The sequence below is a fragment of the Mangifera indica genome, chromosome 12 (genome assembly GCF_011075055.1).
Source record: "Mangifera indica cultivar Alphonso chromosome 12, CATAS_Mindica_2.1, whole genome shotgun sequence".
NCBI classification, from domain to species: Eukaryota; Viridiplantae; Streptophyta; class Magnoliopsida; order Sapindales; family Anacardiaceae; genus Mangifera; species Mangifera indica.
Window position 1 is genome coordinate 11,999,213 of NC_058148.1, and position 17,207 is coordinate 12,016,419.

Here is a 17,207-nt window from a genome sequence, read left to right on the forward strand (position 1 = left end):
GATAATTTATCTCAGAATTAAACTAGTTAGTTAAATTTGAAAACAAAAAGATTGGTTTAAAACTTTCAACAAATTTTTCAGTAGAGGCAATTTTTTGTATTTTGTAAAAAAAAATATTTTCTCCTAATTATATATATATATATAATTATTGTTATTTTCATATATTTCTCAAGGTGAGTGGGTCCGGATATCTTATAAAATTTTTAGGAATCAGAATCGAAATCTAAAAGGTCAATTCTTACCTAGAATTGACTTTATGGGTTTTGCATTATTTTATATATATATATCTATAATTCTTATTAGATAATTATATATATTTGACCTTATATATACATCTAAAATTCTTATTATATAATTACATATATTTGACCTTATTGAAATCCACCAAATGGTACGATGATATTATTGAAGCTGAAAGTTCACTTACAATCTTATCTTTGCAAGTTATTATCTTGACATTTATTCAAGTTCTTTGAATTTTGATGATTTGGTCCCGTTCTCATTTATAACCTAGAAAGAAAAAAATAAAAACAAGGAAGATTAGAGGTAGACAAAGAATTTACCTCAACAAGACTTTGATTCAAACTTCAGGAAAACTCGAACCAAACCAAGGAAGGAGAAAAAGCTTGGAAGCACGCAGTTGGAAAGGAAGCAGGCGGCTGAGAGAAAAGAATAGGGAAAAAAAAGGAAATAGGGTTTATTTAATGTAGTAATTTACTGGATCGGGTACCCGATCCAGTGTAATGAATGAGTTAACTGAATCGGTTTGGGTCAGTTTAAGAACCGGAACCGATCCCAAAACTTGCAAGTTTCTTTACTTTATTATATGGAATCTACCTTATTTCCTTCAATTATGGGTAGGAACCAAAACCGACTATCGGGTACTTGACGATTCCGATTTCAAATGGGTAATTTGCTCACCTTTAATATTTCCTAATTGTAATTATAACTTTCCAAAGAGTTTTACCAAATAGGGCATATTTGCAGGCTGTCTTTTGACTCTTAAACAAGGCAAGAATTTAATTTTACATAATTAGAGAGTTGAAATATGTTTTCTATTAGGGATGGCAAGGCGGCGGGGAGGGGCCAAAACCCTAATATTCGTATTGCAATATGAATTAGTCACCAAAGAACGACGCCGTTTGGAATGAAGAAGAAATATTAATCAAACGCAACATTTCACTATAATCATGTGACGATATTATTTAAAAGATAAAAAATTCGCATGTGTAACAAGAGGAGTGAAAAAGTTGTTGAGTGGTGTTGGTAACATTTCATTATAAATATGAGAATTATTGTAGAAGTATATGGAAAAAGGAAATAGATGAAAGCCTCCTTCTGAATGTCTCATTTGATATTCTTCCCCCTTTGTTGAATTTTTAAGTTTCAAAACCCTGAATCGATTTTCTGCTTGTTTTTCTTCTTTTCTTCTTCAATTTTCTTTCAGTCCATGTCACTTTGTCTTCGTCCTTGTAGGAAAAACTTTTTCTTGTTCTCGTTCGATCCCCCATATAGAAATAATAGTGAATCTCAAATCTCATCCTCTATCAATAGAAATAATAGTTAATTCAAGTGATATGTTATTATTATATAGGCCAAAGGAAAATTTTTTATCTAAGTTTTAGTCTAATCTAAAAAATATATCCGAAATAGTTCAAAAACTCAAGCACTCACCCATAGTCCAATTGTTGGTTAATTTTTCTGTTAGAGGTAAGGGTAAAATTGTTATTTTATTATTAATATTAAAAAATATAAAATTCATTAAATTTCTCCATTAGATTTTGAAAACTAATAATTTCAGCTCTACCTAAAATTTTTTAACTTTGAAAAGTAACATTTCTCCCCCCTCCCTTAAAACCTAAGGTTTATTTTCAATGGCTCTCTTGCAACCATCTCCAGCCACTGACAACTCTTCTTTAGACCCAAAGCTGTCGCCATCCCTTCTAAGTTTGTTCCGTCGTCTGGATGACAAACGCATCATTTGGACAATGTCTTTGTTGTCCAACTCCAAACCGTCATCTCTAACTCTCCAGATCATCGTCTCTAGCACTAGATTATCCAGATCAATGATGTTTCTCAACAAAGCATCGTTTGGACGATGAAGCGTCATCCTTTGTCATCTAGACGATGGACAATATTTTATCATCTAGAGAACATCTTATTGTTATTCCAACTACCATCCATTCATCAGATTAATTGACTGAAAATGATTTTTAAACCCTTGGGCAAGAGGAAATGATAACATTTTAAAGTTTAATCATAGAAAAAAATTGATAATTTTTCAAATTATAGGGGGAAATAGATACGGATTTTTAGGGTTTTACATGTATAATGATGATTCTACCCTTATCTCTAATAAAAGTTAGCTCATAAGTAGATATTTGGGTTTTTCAACTACTGCAAGTGTGCTTTTGAGATTAAAACAATACTATGTGTATCTACTTTAAATACATAAATAAGTATATATTTATATATGTCATCATATGATTGGATGTTATTGTATCTTTAATTCAAAATTATCTAATTATATGATAACACACATTAAATTTGTACACATTTATATATTCAAAATAGATATATATATATATATATATATATAACTTTATTTTTATAAATACTGAAGTAGGATTCTCAAATGAAATTGAGTGCATTCATATTCACTTAAGGCATATATTTATTTTGGCCTATAAAGTTATAAATGAAAATTGTTGTTTGTAAACTTGTGGATCCTTCCACATGGGTTATCAAGGAAATTAAATATTAATATTATTTTGCATGTGATAATCATTGATGTTGTGCTAGTGTTTGAGTATTATTATTTATTTGAATTTAAGTTTGAGTTTAAATAAATTTGTTATAAGTTGACATACCATTAATTCTAAATTCACGACTTATTATCGTTCTTAGAATAACATTGAAAACTAAAATATTTGACCTATTATTATTCTTAAATACATTTAAAAGATATTTTCAAATGTTATTTCTAACTTTAATTAGTTTAATGTAAATTAATATTTATATAAAGGAAAAAAATTAATTTTTCCCTTACTTACTAAGTCTCTAATTCATGGAGTAATATAGAGAGGGAGGTTTTACATCAATGAATTTAGGTTTTAAAATACTAAAAATATAAATTTAAAAAAAAAATACTCTAAACCATTTTTAAAAATTAAAAATTTATTAACACCCCCAAAATTTTTTGAAATTACTATGTACCGCTAAAATGCAGTTATATGTTATTTACACTCATATTTATTATTTGTACTCATTTTTTTGTTATTTTTAATTGAAATTAATGTAAATTATGGTGTAAAAATATTTAATAAAAATTTAAAGGTAAAATATTGTTTAGTTTGAGAGTTTTTTTGTCTTTTCAATAATTTTATAAAAATTTTAACAAATTTAATAAATAGGGGAGAAATTGATTTTTTTCAAACTTAAACAATAGAAATTATCATATCATAAAACCTTGGGTGGGAAATAGTCATTTGGCCTTTTCATTGTATAAATAAGTAAATCCCAATATTCTATAGAATAAAAGATGAAAATGAAGAATCCACATATCTTTTCTCTTATTTTTAGTGAAAAAAATCTATAGATTCAGCAAAAATTAATGAAAAACTTTATATATGTGATAGATTATATAAGATTTCAAACATCCTATCCTAATTTGTAAATTATATATATATAAACCCTTAAGTGGATGATCATTTATATATAATTTAAGATCAAAATAATTAATTAATTAATTAATTTGTTTTATTTTATTTTTATAATAGGAAAATCTCCAGCATTTTGGGGCTTTCTCTCACGAATTTGTGGGAGCAATTGGGTGTTGGCACCTGGGCAGACAAGTGAGTCATGACGTTTCTACGTGGGAATCAGAGTCGCATAAATATTATTTATAATAATTCAAAATTAAAATGTTCTTTCGCAACAAAAAAACGATGCTGCCCGATGCAAATTGAATGATTGATTGTTCTTTGGTTGATTAGCAAAAGAAAACTCTCTCTCTCTCTTTAAGAAAAAAATATTATCATATGTAACTATTTTTTACATATATATATATATATATATATATATATATATATATAAAATTAAGTATTATTTTATTTTTAATTTAAAATTATTTAATTATATAATAACATATATAAATATGTATATATTTATATATTTAAAATAAATATATATAATTTTATTATATAAAAAATATAAATTTAAGTCTTTTTTAATGATATCTCTAAGTTAAATTTTTGATTTATTAAATTTAATAATTATAAAATTGACTACTATATCTATGATTTGGTCTATTTGATAAAATTGATTAGAACTTAAAAAAACAATCCAATTTGGTGGGACTACATGTTACCAAAAAAAATTTATATCAATGATTAGATAAATATTTTTTTTGGTTACATATGAGATGGTTTCCACCAAATGTGAAAGCAATAAACAATGGGATATTAGTGATTAAATGAATTAATTAATTAGACACAATTTGTTATATTAAGAACAAAAATAATTAATGCATTGTACGAACATATTTAAGATAATTAAAAGCTAGTCAACTTTCTTAGACTTTATGGATGGCGTAAAAATGTTTTATATGTTGTGACTTAAAGTCCTACATTACTCTCGTATAATTCATTGAGTGTGTATATAGGTAGGGGTCAGAAGCTCTTAATTTGAATGACGTGTTTTAAAGCCGTGCGGGCATAAAGCCCAAAGCAGATAATATCGTTCAGACTATTTATAATACGTTATCAGTACGATTCGTGATGGGGGGGTGTGTTGTGATCTGAAGTCCCACATCGATCCCGTGTAGTCCACTGAGCGTGTATATAGGCAGTGGTCAGAAACCCTTAACTTAAATGACATGTTTTAAAGCCGTGCGGGCCTGAAATTCAAAACAGACAATATCGTTCAGACTATTTATAACAATATAAAACCCTTTATCAGTTATATCTGGAGATATATAATTCTCACAATATCCTTTCTTTCAATTAAAGCATAATTATTCTCAGACTATCGTTTATTTTTTATTATAAAATTTCAATTACAATAAATTTTATATTTTTTCAATTCATTCATTTATATTTATAACATTTTTACTATTACCAAAGATTTTAATCAAGGACGTCACATAAGTAATAAATATTAAATGAATACTTACGTTAGATAAATATTCCAGCGAGTGATTATTTGCATTTTAGTTATGTTTATTTATCAGTTCATATCTACTTACTATATGTTAAAATAAATAAATTTAAAATGAATCAAATTCTAAGTGTCCTTAATTACTGGATGTGAAATCATTTTCTTATCAGACCAGATTTTTATTTGTAATTAACTTTTTCACATCAGCATATATGGTCACTGACGACAGCATCTCGATCAGGCAGCTCGATTTTGACTCTCTCTGCCACTGTGACCGATTTAACCCCTAACCTCTCTATTATCCCTATCAAGAAGCATCAAGATTTCGACGTTTGAAAAAACAATTTTCTATATATCATAGAGAAGACTATTGGAATGGTGATTAATCATGCAAATAGAGATGATAATGATAGCTCAATTTCAAAGGTTTGAACCCTCTTTAATTCTATTAGTGAAGGGATTTTTTAATAAAAACAGAAAAAAAGTAAAGATAAAAAAATTTACGTAATTGAGAACGGAGATACATTTATATATTTTTTTTGTTTCCATCCTTATTTCTGACTCTTTATATTAATATATTTGTTTAAAATATTAACATATCTTTATAATTTTAGATTATTTATATTTTTCAAATTTATTTAAGTTTTTATTATATATATTAAAATAGTTAATATATTATATTTGAGACATTTGAAATAGTAAATTGATTTTAATTTTATTATTTAATATATTTATATTGTGTTTAGAAAGTATAAGGAGAAATTTTTTTTTTTGCAGGTGCAAAGAAAGGATTGGGGATAGAGATTGATATTTCTTACAGAGATGAGAATGGAGACAAAGTCAGAGACAAGGATTGAGATTTCCTCTTTGCCCTTTCTCGTTGCTATCCTACATGCAAAGCAAAGCAAGGGCAGACAGAAAATGAAAAGTAGATGTGATTCTACAACTTCAAACATTGAAAATAATTTTCTTTCTATTTCCTGCAATGGTTACTCACAATATATTGCACAAAATTAAACGAAAAAAAAAATCTTAATATTTGTGGAGAAACAGAACAAACGAGATGCTTATGAATGATGAAATAAAAAAATGAAAAAAGGAAGCCTGGAAACAGAAAAGATGCATATAATTATGGGCAAAACATATAAATTGACGGGGGAAAAGTGGAAAAAGGGTAAACTGAGAAGGAAACCATTGAAGACAGTGAAGATCAAACTTGTTCAACAAATAAATTGATTTAATTCCACAACTGAGAAATTTGAAACGAAAACCCTATATGAGCAACAAAACCCTAAAAGAAAATAAAAATAATTAATAATAAGATTATACCTAGCATTAGAAAGAAGGCTATCAAGAGAGTAAGAGAGAGAATCAATTAGAGAGTAAAGAGTGTTAAGATTAACCGAACGAGAATGATAAAACCAATCACACCGAAGCAAAAGAAGTCAAAAAAAAGATTATCGATAATTTTTAACAAACCAGGTTTTAGTAAAAAAAAAAAGGTTCATTGTGTTTGGGTGGGATTGAGATGTTTGGTTGGAAAATCAATTTGATTAAGGTAATTGTTTTTGTTACAATGGTAAACCAATATTCAAATTGGAAAACCGTTTTTTAAGTTTCAAATAAGTATTCGAATTAGTTTTTTAAATACCCTTTTTTTGGTTTGATTATTGATTAGAATTTAGTTAGACTTGGTTAACAATTAAATTTCTAACACCCAAAATATTTTGTATCTTATTCCATTTAAAGTAAGGCCAAAGGACTATTTCCCACCCAAGGTATATTTTTTCTGCACATTCTCATCCGTTAACTTTGAAAAGCCTATTTACCTACACATGAGTTATTAAAAAAGACGAATTTAAAGGTAAAATCGTCATTTTATTTATAATATTAAAAATAAATTAAAATTTAATCCTCTTTTTCCCCCTATAACTCCTAAAAATTAACAATTTCCCCCTAGGCCAAGTTTTGAAAAATAGCATTCCCCCCCCTAGGATTTAGTTTTCGATTGTCGACGTCATCGCAGACGACGAAGCCTTCCCGACACACCACCATGCACCTCGTCTCCGCCTAGGAAGACACTCTTTAACTTTTCAGACGAAGACGACGTCAGATCTGAGTCAATCGACCTTCTAGAGGAGAGAAGAGAGGTTGTTGGAGCATGGTGGTGCGTCGGGAAGGCTTCGTTGTCTGCGATGGAGCCAGATTTGGCGTCGACAATCGAAAACTAAATCCTTAGGGGGGGGGAATGCTATTTTTCAAAACTTGACCTAGGGGGAAATTGCTAATTTTTAGGGGTTAAGGGGGAAAAAGAGGATTAAAGTTTAAGGAGTTAGGGTTCCGTTAAATTTAACTACTCATGGGTGGGTATTTGATATTTTCAAAGTTAAAAAAGGAAAACTTGAGAATACAACATACCTTGGGTGGGAAATAGTCCTTTGGCCTTTAAAGTAATTGAGTCATGAATAACATTATTCACCTATTAACATCTCTATTTATATTTTATTATTTTTAATTATAAAAATTTGTCATACCGTAAAACTTTTACCTAAAATAGTCGTTCAACCTAAGTTTACTCCATAAAGATGTTTTCGTTGAAAGTTATATAAATAATAGACTTGACTCACCAACCAAAATTGGTTGCATATTAATAAGGTGAAAAAATTATTTTCCATCCAAGATTTGATGGAAGAGAAAATTCTTACTATTTAAATTTGCATTAAGGATTAAAATGATATTAATATTATTATAATATTACAAAAAATCATATAAATACTTTTTATATATTAAAATTAAATGTTGGTTTCACTGTATCAACAAAAAAAATATTACATACTTATTTTAAATATATAAATAAAAATATATTTAAATATATTATTATATGAGTAAGTATTATTTATTTATAATTTAAAATTATCTAATTATATGATGATAAATATAAAATATATACTTAAAGTAAGTACATATAGTTTTATTATTTATGTATTAATAAATATTATGAGTATTAATATCTACAATATACAATATACATTCTATGATAAGATATGATACAAATAAAAAATAATATATATCTTAATGTATATTAAATTAATAAGATATAGTAAATATATCGTATCATATAATATAATACATATTAGGATACGAATTGATACATATTTTTAAAAAAATTAAAATATAATAGAAATGTATATAATAAAATTTAAATTTTTATAAGTATTTATAATATTTTTTAAAATAATAATATATTAATTAATTATTTTATTATTTTATTAATTATTTAAAAATATATATATCATAATGCTATTCAACTATTATTATAAATTCTCGGAAAATTAGGTTAACCTACCTTCAAATATCGCTCGTAAATAGAAATAATAATATTCTGGGAATATTCACTTGCACCTGCACACCGTTGATTATTTGAGAGTTATTTTGTCATCGCACACGTCACCATTCCTCAGATCCAACGGCAGTGAGTCAACCAACACTGCATCTCATCTCACCCTATAATATAACCCTTCTCCATATTCCAGCTTTCCAGGTGAACACGTGAACCGTAGACAATTCTTCTGGCAAACACGTGTATATTTCAACCTGTTTTATTTGAAATTACGTATGTAACCCCTCCTTTCAATAAGATTAAGTGGTTTCAAATTTTCAATTTTCAATTCCTTTTGGGTGAAAAATGGAGGCAAATTACAAGCCACCAATTAAACAATCCATAATATCAATACTTTAAAATAGTTTGAAGACAATCCTAATTTAAATTGTGCCCTCATGAAGAATAATTCTCTAACAAACAATTAGCTAGTCAATGATTTAGTAAATTGTACTCATACTTTGTATCTACAAAATTTTGTTTTTATTTATTCAATATTTGATTTATCGAATTTCTCAATTATTTATTATTTATCTATAATCAAATCCCATTCCTATTTTAAAAAATTAATAATAGGATTTTTCATATTATTTTATATGAAAAATATATTTATATAAAACGTGAGATTAATATTTTAAGTTTATAATAATTTTAAATTTCTAATAAAGGATTTTTTTATTTCATCAATTATTAACTTTTGTTCATCAAAACCATATATTAATAATATTACCCATGTATAAATTTCAATTATTATAGATTGAAAATATAAAATTACAAGTCAAAAAAATTAAACAATGGCAACGAACAAAACATAAAGTAATTACCAAATTTTACCTTTTTTCCAAACTACAAAATAAAAGGCTATTTTTGTCATTGCTCAATAGACTATTTACATAAAATTTTCAATTCCCTAAATGGCTAAAATGCTTAGCTGGAAATTTTATGATATTTTATTTTTTATCAAGCCGGAGAAAAAGAAGAGAACTTTGAAGCAAACTCACTACACCTGTAAAACTCAGAGGTTTATAAACAGAGCGTTGCTGCTGCTAGAGTGCCTAGGTTGAGGGTGTCCCTCTGCCAGCCAGCGTAATTTAGTATTTGCTCTAATTCTTCCGGTGATGCTTGGTAGACTTTGTGTTCGTCACAAACCTTGGATTAGCTCAATAACTGTATTCTCTCACAGCCTATCGGCGGCTCACCAAAGCCGGTTTGTTCATAGTTTTCCCATTCAGGTACAAGTCGCCGCCGAATTACATAAGCGTCGACATCATTCAACTGCCTGTAGCCTTGGCGGCGCTTTGAACAGCGGCGGCGGCGGCGGCGGCGCGGCCTCCATATGGCACGCAATCCTTCCCTCGGGCCGCGAAGGCGGGGGATGCGGTTGCCGTCGTCGGAGAGATGAGAGGAAGCCCGGGGAGGGGTCGTGGAATGCGGCTTGGGATGAAAGACCGGCGCGGTGGCTGCACCGTGCTGACTCGGCTTGGCTGCTCTTCGGCGTTTGCAGCTGCCTTGCTCCGATTGAATACTGGACGGACAAATGTGCAAATCCCGAGACGGTTACAGTTGTGGATGAAGTGGGCATAACCGACGGTTGCGATGATTCCAATGAGAAAAAAAGTTGCGAAGTGATAGAGAGTACTGAGAGGTCTGGTGCTGATTTCAAGGTCATAGGTTAGTTACACTTCTGTAACTAAAGAAAGTTTTAAATTTTATAAATTTTATAATGAATCTTTATAAATACTAATTCTGTTTTGATCAGAATAATTTGCATTTTATATTGAATTATTAGGATAATGTTGTGCTTTATTAAAAATTGTTTGTTTTGATTCTATTTGATATAGTTTATTTAATAAGCCATTTACTTCTTCTGGTTGTGTAAGAAAAATTCCTTCGTCTGTGTGAATTTTTTTCTTTAAATTTGAAGCATTTTAATGGATGAGTATATATATGGTGTATGTTGGGGTATAAAGATAGTATTTTGCAGGGATGCTGGCGGATGGGAGATGTTTATTTAGAGCAATAGCACAAGGTGCTTGCATGAAGACTGGGGAAGAAGTCCTGGATGAAAATCATCAAAGAGAACTTGCTGATGAATTAAGAGCTCAGGTATAAAATGTATTTGAATTTTCAAAATTGATTGTTCACTTAAACGGAAAATTGTCTTTTCTTCTTGTTAGGTTGTGGATGAGCTTCTAAAGAGGCGTGAAGAAATGAAATGGTGAGTCTTGCTTATGATGTTGAGATTGGAAATGTTTTTCAACTGACTGATTGGTTTAGAACGCTATATATTATTGGTTTGTCTCAATATGCTTAGGTTTGTTGAAGGAGATTTTGATGCATACATAAAGCAGATTCAACAGCCTAACGAATGGGGTGGAGAACCTGAATTGTTGATGGCTTCTCATGTCCTGAAGTATGTTCCGTAATTATCTTTTATCACCAGTTTTGAGTCATCAACCACCCTTCTACTGGGTATTTACAAACTATAAAATGATGAAAATTGGCATTTCTGTGTGCTTACATGTGTTTTAGCATTTTGAAACCCTTAGTTCATGATTATTATCAATATTTTTGTTTGCTTATCGACTTGAATAATAGATACTACTTGCATGTCTCCAAATGAGACATATCATCAAATATTGATATATTTTGTTTGTTGTAGACTTTTTTTCATTTGAGGTTGAGTATCTCTTCTTGGAGATCTGTTTTTTGCATTTTATCTATAGGTTTGTATACTAGTTGTAGGATACTTTGGGCAAGAATTACCTGATGTCTAAGCTGAGGGAGATAGAGGTGTGTTGGAGTAGGAAGCATTTTGATAAACCTTAACATATTCATTGGGATGATTGTTGGCTGTTTCATTATGTTTATTTTTTTCTCGCAAAACTTTGCAACATGGTGATGCATCTTACTTAAGTAGTGTTTGATGACTATATTTCACACTTTCTGATTTCTTGGTGCAGGAAACTGATATCTGTCTTCATGATTGATCAAAGATCAGGTAATCTGGTGAACATAGCAAATTATGGTGAAGAATATCGAAAGGACAAAGAAAGTGCTATTAATGTGCTATTTCATTGGTATGGTCACTATGATCTATTGGAGACTTCCCCGTAGAAGTTAATATGTTTGGTAGAAATTTTCAATTGAGTTTATCATTACTTACCCCGTTGTAATTTTCAAAATGGATGTCTTCCAGCCAATTGAGAATATCAATAAGGCTCTTTCAGCAATGACAATTCAAGCAATAAGGTTACTACATTTTCATATTTCAAATGATTTTTTTAATTTCCTTTTTGGAGGCTACTCATTTTAGTTGTTAGTTTTTGTTTTAGTTTGACGCAAATGGTCAGTTTTAGCTTGAAATTGAAGTTAGCATACTGTACCCTGGCTTGACTTTTTTTTTTTTTTTAAATTTCATTAATATTTGGAATTAGAATGGTTAAATTAAATTTTTTTAAAAATATATTAAATTTCATAATTATTTGAATAATTGATGATTTAATTAAGTATATAACGCATGAATGAGTAATATTTGAATGCTCCTTAGTTTTGCTAATGTGGTAAGATGTTTATGGAAAATTAAGGAAATGAAAACCTTAAAAAGCAGAAGTCAAGACTCAATATTGAAGAGAAAGCAAGTAATAACACTAAGATAAACCATAAGAAGGTAAAATCAGGAGATCAAATTTACCAATTTTATTTTGTCATGAAAAAAATCTCAAGTCACAACTTTACAAACAATATACTAATTTTCAAAACCCCACTGTTGCTTCTACTACATTGCTGCTTCACTTGTCTATTGCATTTCCAATGAAAATATTTTCCTTAACTTTCCTTGATTCCAACATTTTCCCCATATCTATACAAAGTGAAATGTTTGTAACCAATATTTGCTCAAATTCAAAACAACATTTGAAAGAATAAACCAACCCTTGTGTAGTATTCTGAAAATGTAACAATGTGAATGGAGAACCTGAGATGTACTGAATGATGTATTCTGGACTGGGAATGATCAATTCTAGACGTGGAATTTCGCTAAGAGTTTGGAACAAATGTGCCAACATAACCGATCCCTGCGATGAAGAAGGCGATGGATTGGAGAAAGAGGAAAATGAAGTAGTGATTCTTTCCAAATGCAAGGTCATAGCAGCCAACAAAGAAGAGGTAAGCTCCAACTCCAAGCTCCAGCAAGTGCAGCCTGTTTATGTAAAACAGAAAGATGTGTGAAATACATATCAAGCACTTGTAATCAGTAATGCTTTGGTTAAATTTTGATACAAAAGGTAAACCTTTCGCGGATCTTGATATGAGCTTTCTTGTGAGCTTTGGGGCCTAATTTTGACTTGAGAGCATCTCCCAATTTCTCAGTAACGACCCATTCATTTACTCTGCCTGCCTCCAGCAAACCTATGAATGTTGCCTTAGTCCGGTGGAGTGACATGACATTTTCGAAGAGGATCCAGAACATCAACAGGTGAATTGATCTACAGGATTATATATAAAACATATAATATAAACTACTAATTAACAAACCAGACAAAAAACTTATTTGCATAATCTAGAATCAAGATTTCACACAGCTAGTTTACAGAATAGAGACCTTGGGGTGCCAACAGCATTAAGAAGAGTGATGATAGAAGGAATATAGACAGCTCCCCATTTGGGAACTTCCACTTCAGGAACCAAAACAGTTGCAGGCATAACAATGCAGTAAAACACGAATGTGACAACATGTGCTACAATCTTTCGGACAAAGAAGAAACTGTAAATCACATATAGCTTCTTCCAGAGATTGACTTTCTGCAATAAACAAAAGGATAAATGGTTAGAAAAGGAATATGTTAAAAAACTGAAACTTCGCTTCTGCAGCTTTGTCATTGAAATTAAAACAGAAAGCAAACCTTATTTCTAAATATCTCTGCTGCCATTTTCTTAAAGAGATTGGCAGGGCCGCAAGACCATCTGTGCTGCTGATATCTGTAGGCTTTGAAAGTGCTTGGAAGTTCATTTTTCACCTGTAAAACAAATACTGACCAATTAAGGAATGGATGCAAAAGGCAACAAAGAAAACCCACAGAGGCATTTCAACAGACACTTGTCGAAAAAGATTTGCCCACAAAATATTTAATACCTTGAGGTCACCAACATAAACAAATTTCCAGCCTTTAAGACTAGCACGAACAGCCAAGTCCATATCCTCCACGGTTGTACGGTCCTTCCATCCTCCAGCTTCATTGAGAGCTGAGATTCTCCAAACACCGGCGGTCCCTGCATCATTCGTCGAAGATAATCCATCTCTCAAGTTAGCATTTTTGTTATATTTGATCATTTGAACTTAAATTTTACGTTTTTGTATTAATAATTATTTTACCATTAAATCCAAAGAAGGCATAAGTTGAAGAGCCAACTTCTTGTTCCACAGTGAAATGGTAATCCAGTGACATCTCTTGCATTCTTGTCATCAAGCATTCATCCGCATTAACTGAAATTCCATCCAAAACCCAACTTCACTTTCCAATTTCTATTCCATTAACATAAATCATCTAACAAAATTTCAAACAAACTAAATTTAATCTATAAATTTTGGGTTCTCCTGACTAAGTACACATTTTTTTCTTGTGTCATGTATTAATATAAATAAATAAAATTACGTATATAAATAAATTGAGTGATATGAGTATTTATTTTTTTACTCACTTCAAAATCACCTAATTAAATATTACTATCTTAATTTATACATATAAGTTTGTATACTTTATTTATACATGTAGTTTAGTTAAGAGCAATGGTATGTATTCATATTTTTTATATATAATTTAGGTATACAATATATTATTATATTGTTGAATATTATTTTATATTTAATTTAAAATTATTCAATTATATAATATTATATTATTTATATACTCAAATTATATAATAAAAATAAATTCACATATTTATATTGATTAAAGAATATAAATATATTGAAACTTTGGCTATCTCTATCAAATTAATAAAATAAAAAAGATTATTTAATTATGAACACAACTGGGTTTTTTTATTGATCTAAATTAATTAAAACTGGTGGTTTGGACCAACCAAATCTTTTGGTCCAATTGACAAATCAGAGAAACTGTCACTATCCCTTCTGGTGGCCTGTACACTATCAGTTTCAATGAACTGGATGACTTTATTGAATTGGTAATTCATGGCCAAATCTGGACAAAAATGAATCAATTTAATTTCTAAAGTTATGTCGTTTTTTTAATAGTTGGAGGCAGGAATTCTTTGCCGTTCATGATGATTAAGATTATTCTATTGGTCATGCATAAAACCTTGACCTTCTAATTGTTGGTCCCAGGGAGTTGATGCGTTGATGTGTCACATTTTAGTTTGTTCTACATTAGAAAAATCAATAATATAATAATTATTCACTCACCACCTTCGGTTTGTATTTATATAACACCTAGAGTCTACATAAAGCAATAAAATATGATAAAAGTCAGGAAACTATCAAATTGACCCTTGAAGTTTTCGTTTTCATTATTGGTGAATTAAGTTCGTACTAATTTTAAACTTTGACTTATGACCAATAAAAACTTCAGAAATTTCTAAAATTTTCTAACCTTCTGGAAGGTCTACAAAAATCAGTTTCTATTAGTTTTCCGTCAAAACAAACTAACACTTGAAAAATAAGAAAAAACCTAATAACTTATATAAAGTTTTTATTTTTTTAATAAACAAAAAATCTCATTTGTGATAAATTATTTTTTTTGATGGAATCAATCAACCCAAATAGTCTGATAATTAGTGTATCAGATAAGTTAAAGATTTGATTTTAATATATATTATTGAATTTTGAATTTAAACTCTTTTATTTAGAGGTTTTACATATTTTTATTATTCAAACTAATTTTAGAATTAATTGATTATAAAGTTATTAAAGGGTAATTATGTGAACCTAGATTTTAAGGGTTTTTGCTATATGTTTTCTAAAAAGTTAAGAGAATAAAACGAAAGAGAGTTTGACCCATATCATATGCATATGCTCCTCTGATAATACAGTGTCCAAAAGAACCGGAAAAAACCATTGTAAAGAGACCACCAAACACACAAGTTTAATTCAACAACAATAATAAACCAATAAATGAGATTAATCAGGGGCTAATTAAAGTTTAATGAAGAGATTAATTTACCAAAGTTCCAACGAGCTTGAACAAGAGCAATGTCTGAGTTATGAACGAGAAATGGAATGGTACGCCATAGAAAATCAGGTTCAGGTTGAAAATCAGCATCGAAAATAGCGACATAATCACAATGCTTAACATAACCATGCTTCATTCCTTCCTTCAGAGCCCCTGCCTTGTACCCATTTCTGTTGTCTCTTATCTCATACTTTATATTTATGCCTTTGCTCGCCCATCTTTGGCATTCTAGCTCCACCAAAGCCTGTTCATTTCCCCCGAACAAAAGAAAAAGTTGTCACAAATTAAACACATAAAAAACTTGTGCCCAGTTTATAAAATAAGCTGAATTCAATGGCAAACCTTTATGGTTGGGTCTGTTGAGTCATCGAGAACTTGAATTATTATCCGATCCGAAGGCCAAGAAAGGCCGCAAGCAGCGCCAATGGAAAGTTGATAAACCTGAAGACAATGAAACAATAACCATATATGTTAGAATGCTAGATATAAAGTATAAAACTTGAATCTCACATTAAAAAGTATGATTTTTAGTATGAGATTTATATATATTTAGACTCTTTAATTTAATAGCTAGCTTTTAAACTGTTAATCTCCAGTAGATTTATATCGAATGTGAACCAAAATGACTCTAAATTTATAACGTTAATTGTACCTCTTTTTCATTATACATTGGAATTTGGACAAGAACCATTGGATAAGCTGAGTTTCCGAGCTCAACATCCTCCTTCATGGGCTCCCATTTGTATTTTTTCTCAGGTTTTCTTCCAAACAGCTTCAACAGAAGGATAACAATGCCCATGTAAACTCTCTCAATGAATAGCATCACCGACATAGCCAAACATAAAAACACTAAAACTCTCAGAACTGGGACTATCAATGGCGCTTTCGTTTGCTGCCAAACCATTCCAACTTGGCCTGTAATATCATCCCCGCCACCCTGGAATCTCTCGGGAAGAACAACGGTGGCCGAAAGCTTGTCCATATTTGTGATAGACGTTTATGCTATTTTGTTGGAGCTAGCTCAGTGAGTTTGAGAAAATGGAGTTTTGGTTATAAAGAGGTAAAGGGTTTGCGATCTGAAAAGAAATGGCTCTCACTTTGGCTGGTTTTTTCGCTTGTGAGTTACGTTTTGGCAATGTGAAGTTAGAGCTGGACGATAATGGCTTACTTGATCTCTGTTTCAGAAACAGACCCACATGCAAAATAATCAATAAAGGAGAAGTTGAGCTCAAGAAATTAACGCAGACATGATTACACAAAGAGAGAGAGAAAAACTTCGATCAAACTAGTTTGTCTCTCTCTTGTCTTTGTTGTTTATATAATAACAGAAGAAAATTAAGGCAAAGAATGAGAGCTAAATTAACAAGATTGTATCACGGAAATATATATATAAATGGTGGGAGAGTTCCTTTGTAATAAAATTCAGAAGAAAAATAAATGTCAAATAGAAAAGGATTGGGGATCCGAAACAGGCCATTACG

At 30.0% G+C, this 17,207-nt stretch overlaps 2 protein-coding genes across 3 annotated transcripts; one reads left to right on the plus strand and one right to left on the minus strand.

The window, feature by feature from the left end:
• The first annotated feature begins 9,490 nt into the window (after positions 1 to 9,490).
• On the plus strand, positions 9,491 to 11,797 carry LOC123192404. Of its 2 annotated transcripts, none has more exons than XM_044604942.1 (5): positions 9,491 to 10,207; positions 10,521 to 10,642; positions 10,714 to 10,754; positions 10,851 to 11,008; positions 11,500 to 11,797. In XM_044604942.1, the coding sequence occupies exons 1-4, from the start codon at positions 9,655 to 9,657 to the stop codon at positions 10,960 to 10,962; spliced, it is 828 nt and encodes a 275-aa protein (XP_044460877.1). In that variant the 5' UTR covers positions 9,491 to 9,654; the 3' UTR covers positions 10,963 to 11,008; positions 11,500 to 11,797. The 2 variants fall into 2 exon arrangements, with proteins under 2 accessions (XP_044460877.1, XP_044460876.1); XM_044604941.1 differs by having other exon boundaries at positions 9,492 to 10,207; positions 10,851 to 10,949.
• A 415-nt stretch (positions 11,798 to 12,212) lies between these two features.
• LOC123192668 (glucomannan 4-beta-mannosyltransferase 9-like) lies at positions 12,213 to 17,047 on the minus strand. Its single transcript, XM_044605302.1, has 9 exons — positions 16,379 to 17,047; positions 16,069 to 16,167; positions 15,718 to 15,970; positions 13,911 to 14,021; positions 13,671 to 13,807; positions 13,441 to 13,554; positions 13,140 to 13,339; positions 12,829 to 13,023; positions 12,213 to 12,737 (listed from the first exon to the last, which is right to left on the minus strand). Exons 1-9 carry the CDS (start codon positions 16,706 to 16,708, stop codon positions 12,575 to 12,577), a joined length of 1,602 nt encoding a protein of 533 aa, XP_044461237.1. The 5' UTR covers positions 16,709 to 17,047; the 3' UTR covers positions 12,213 to 12,574.
• Between the last annotated feature and the right edge of the window lie 160 nt (positions 17,048 to 17,207).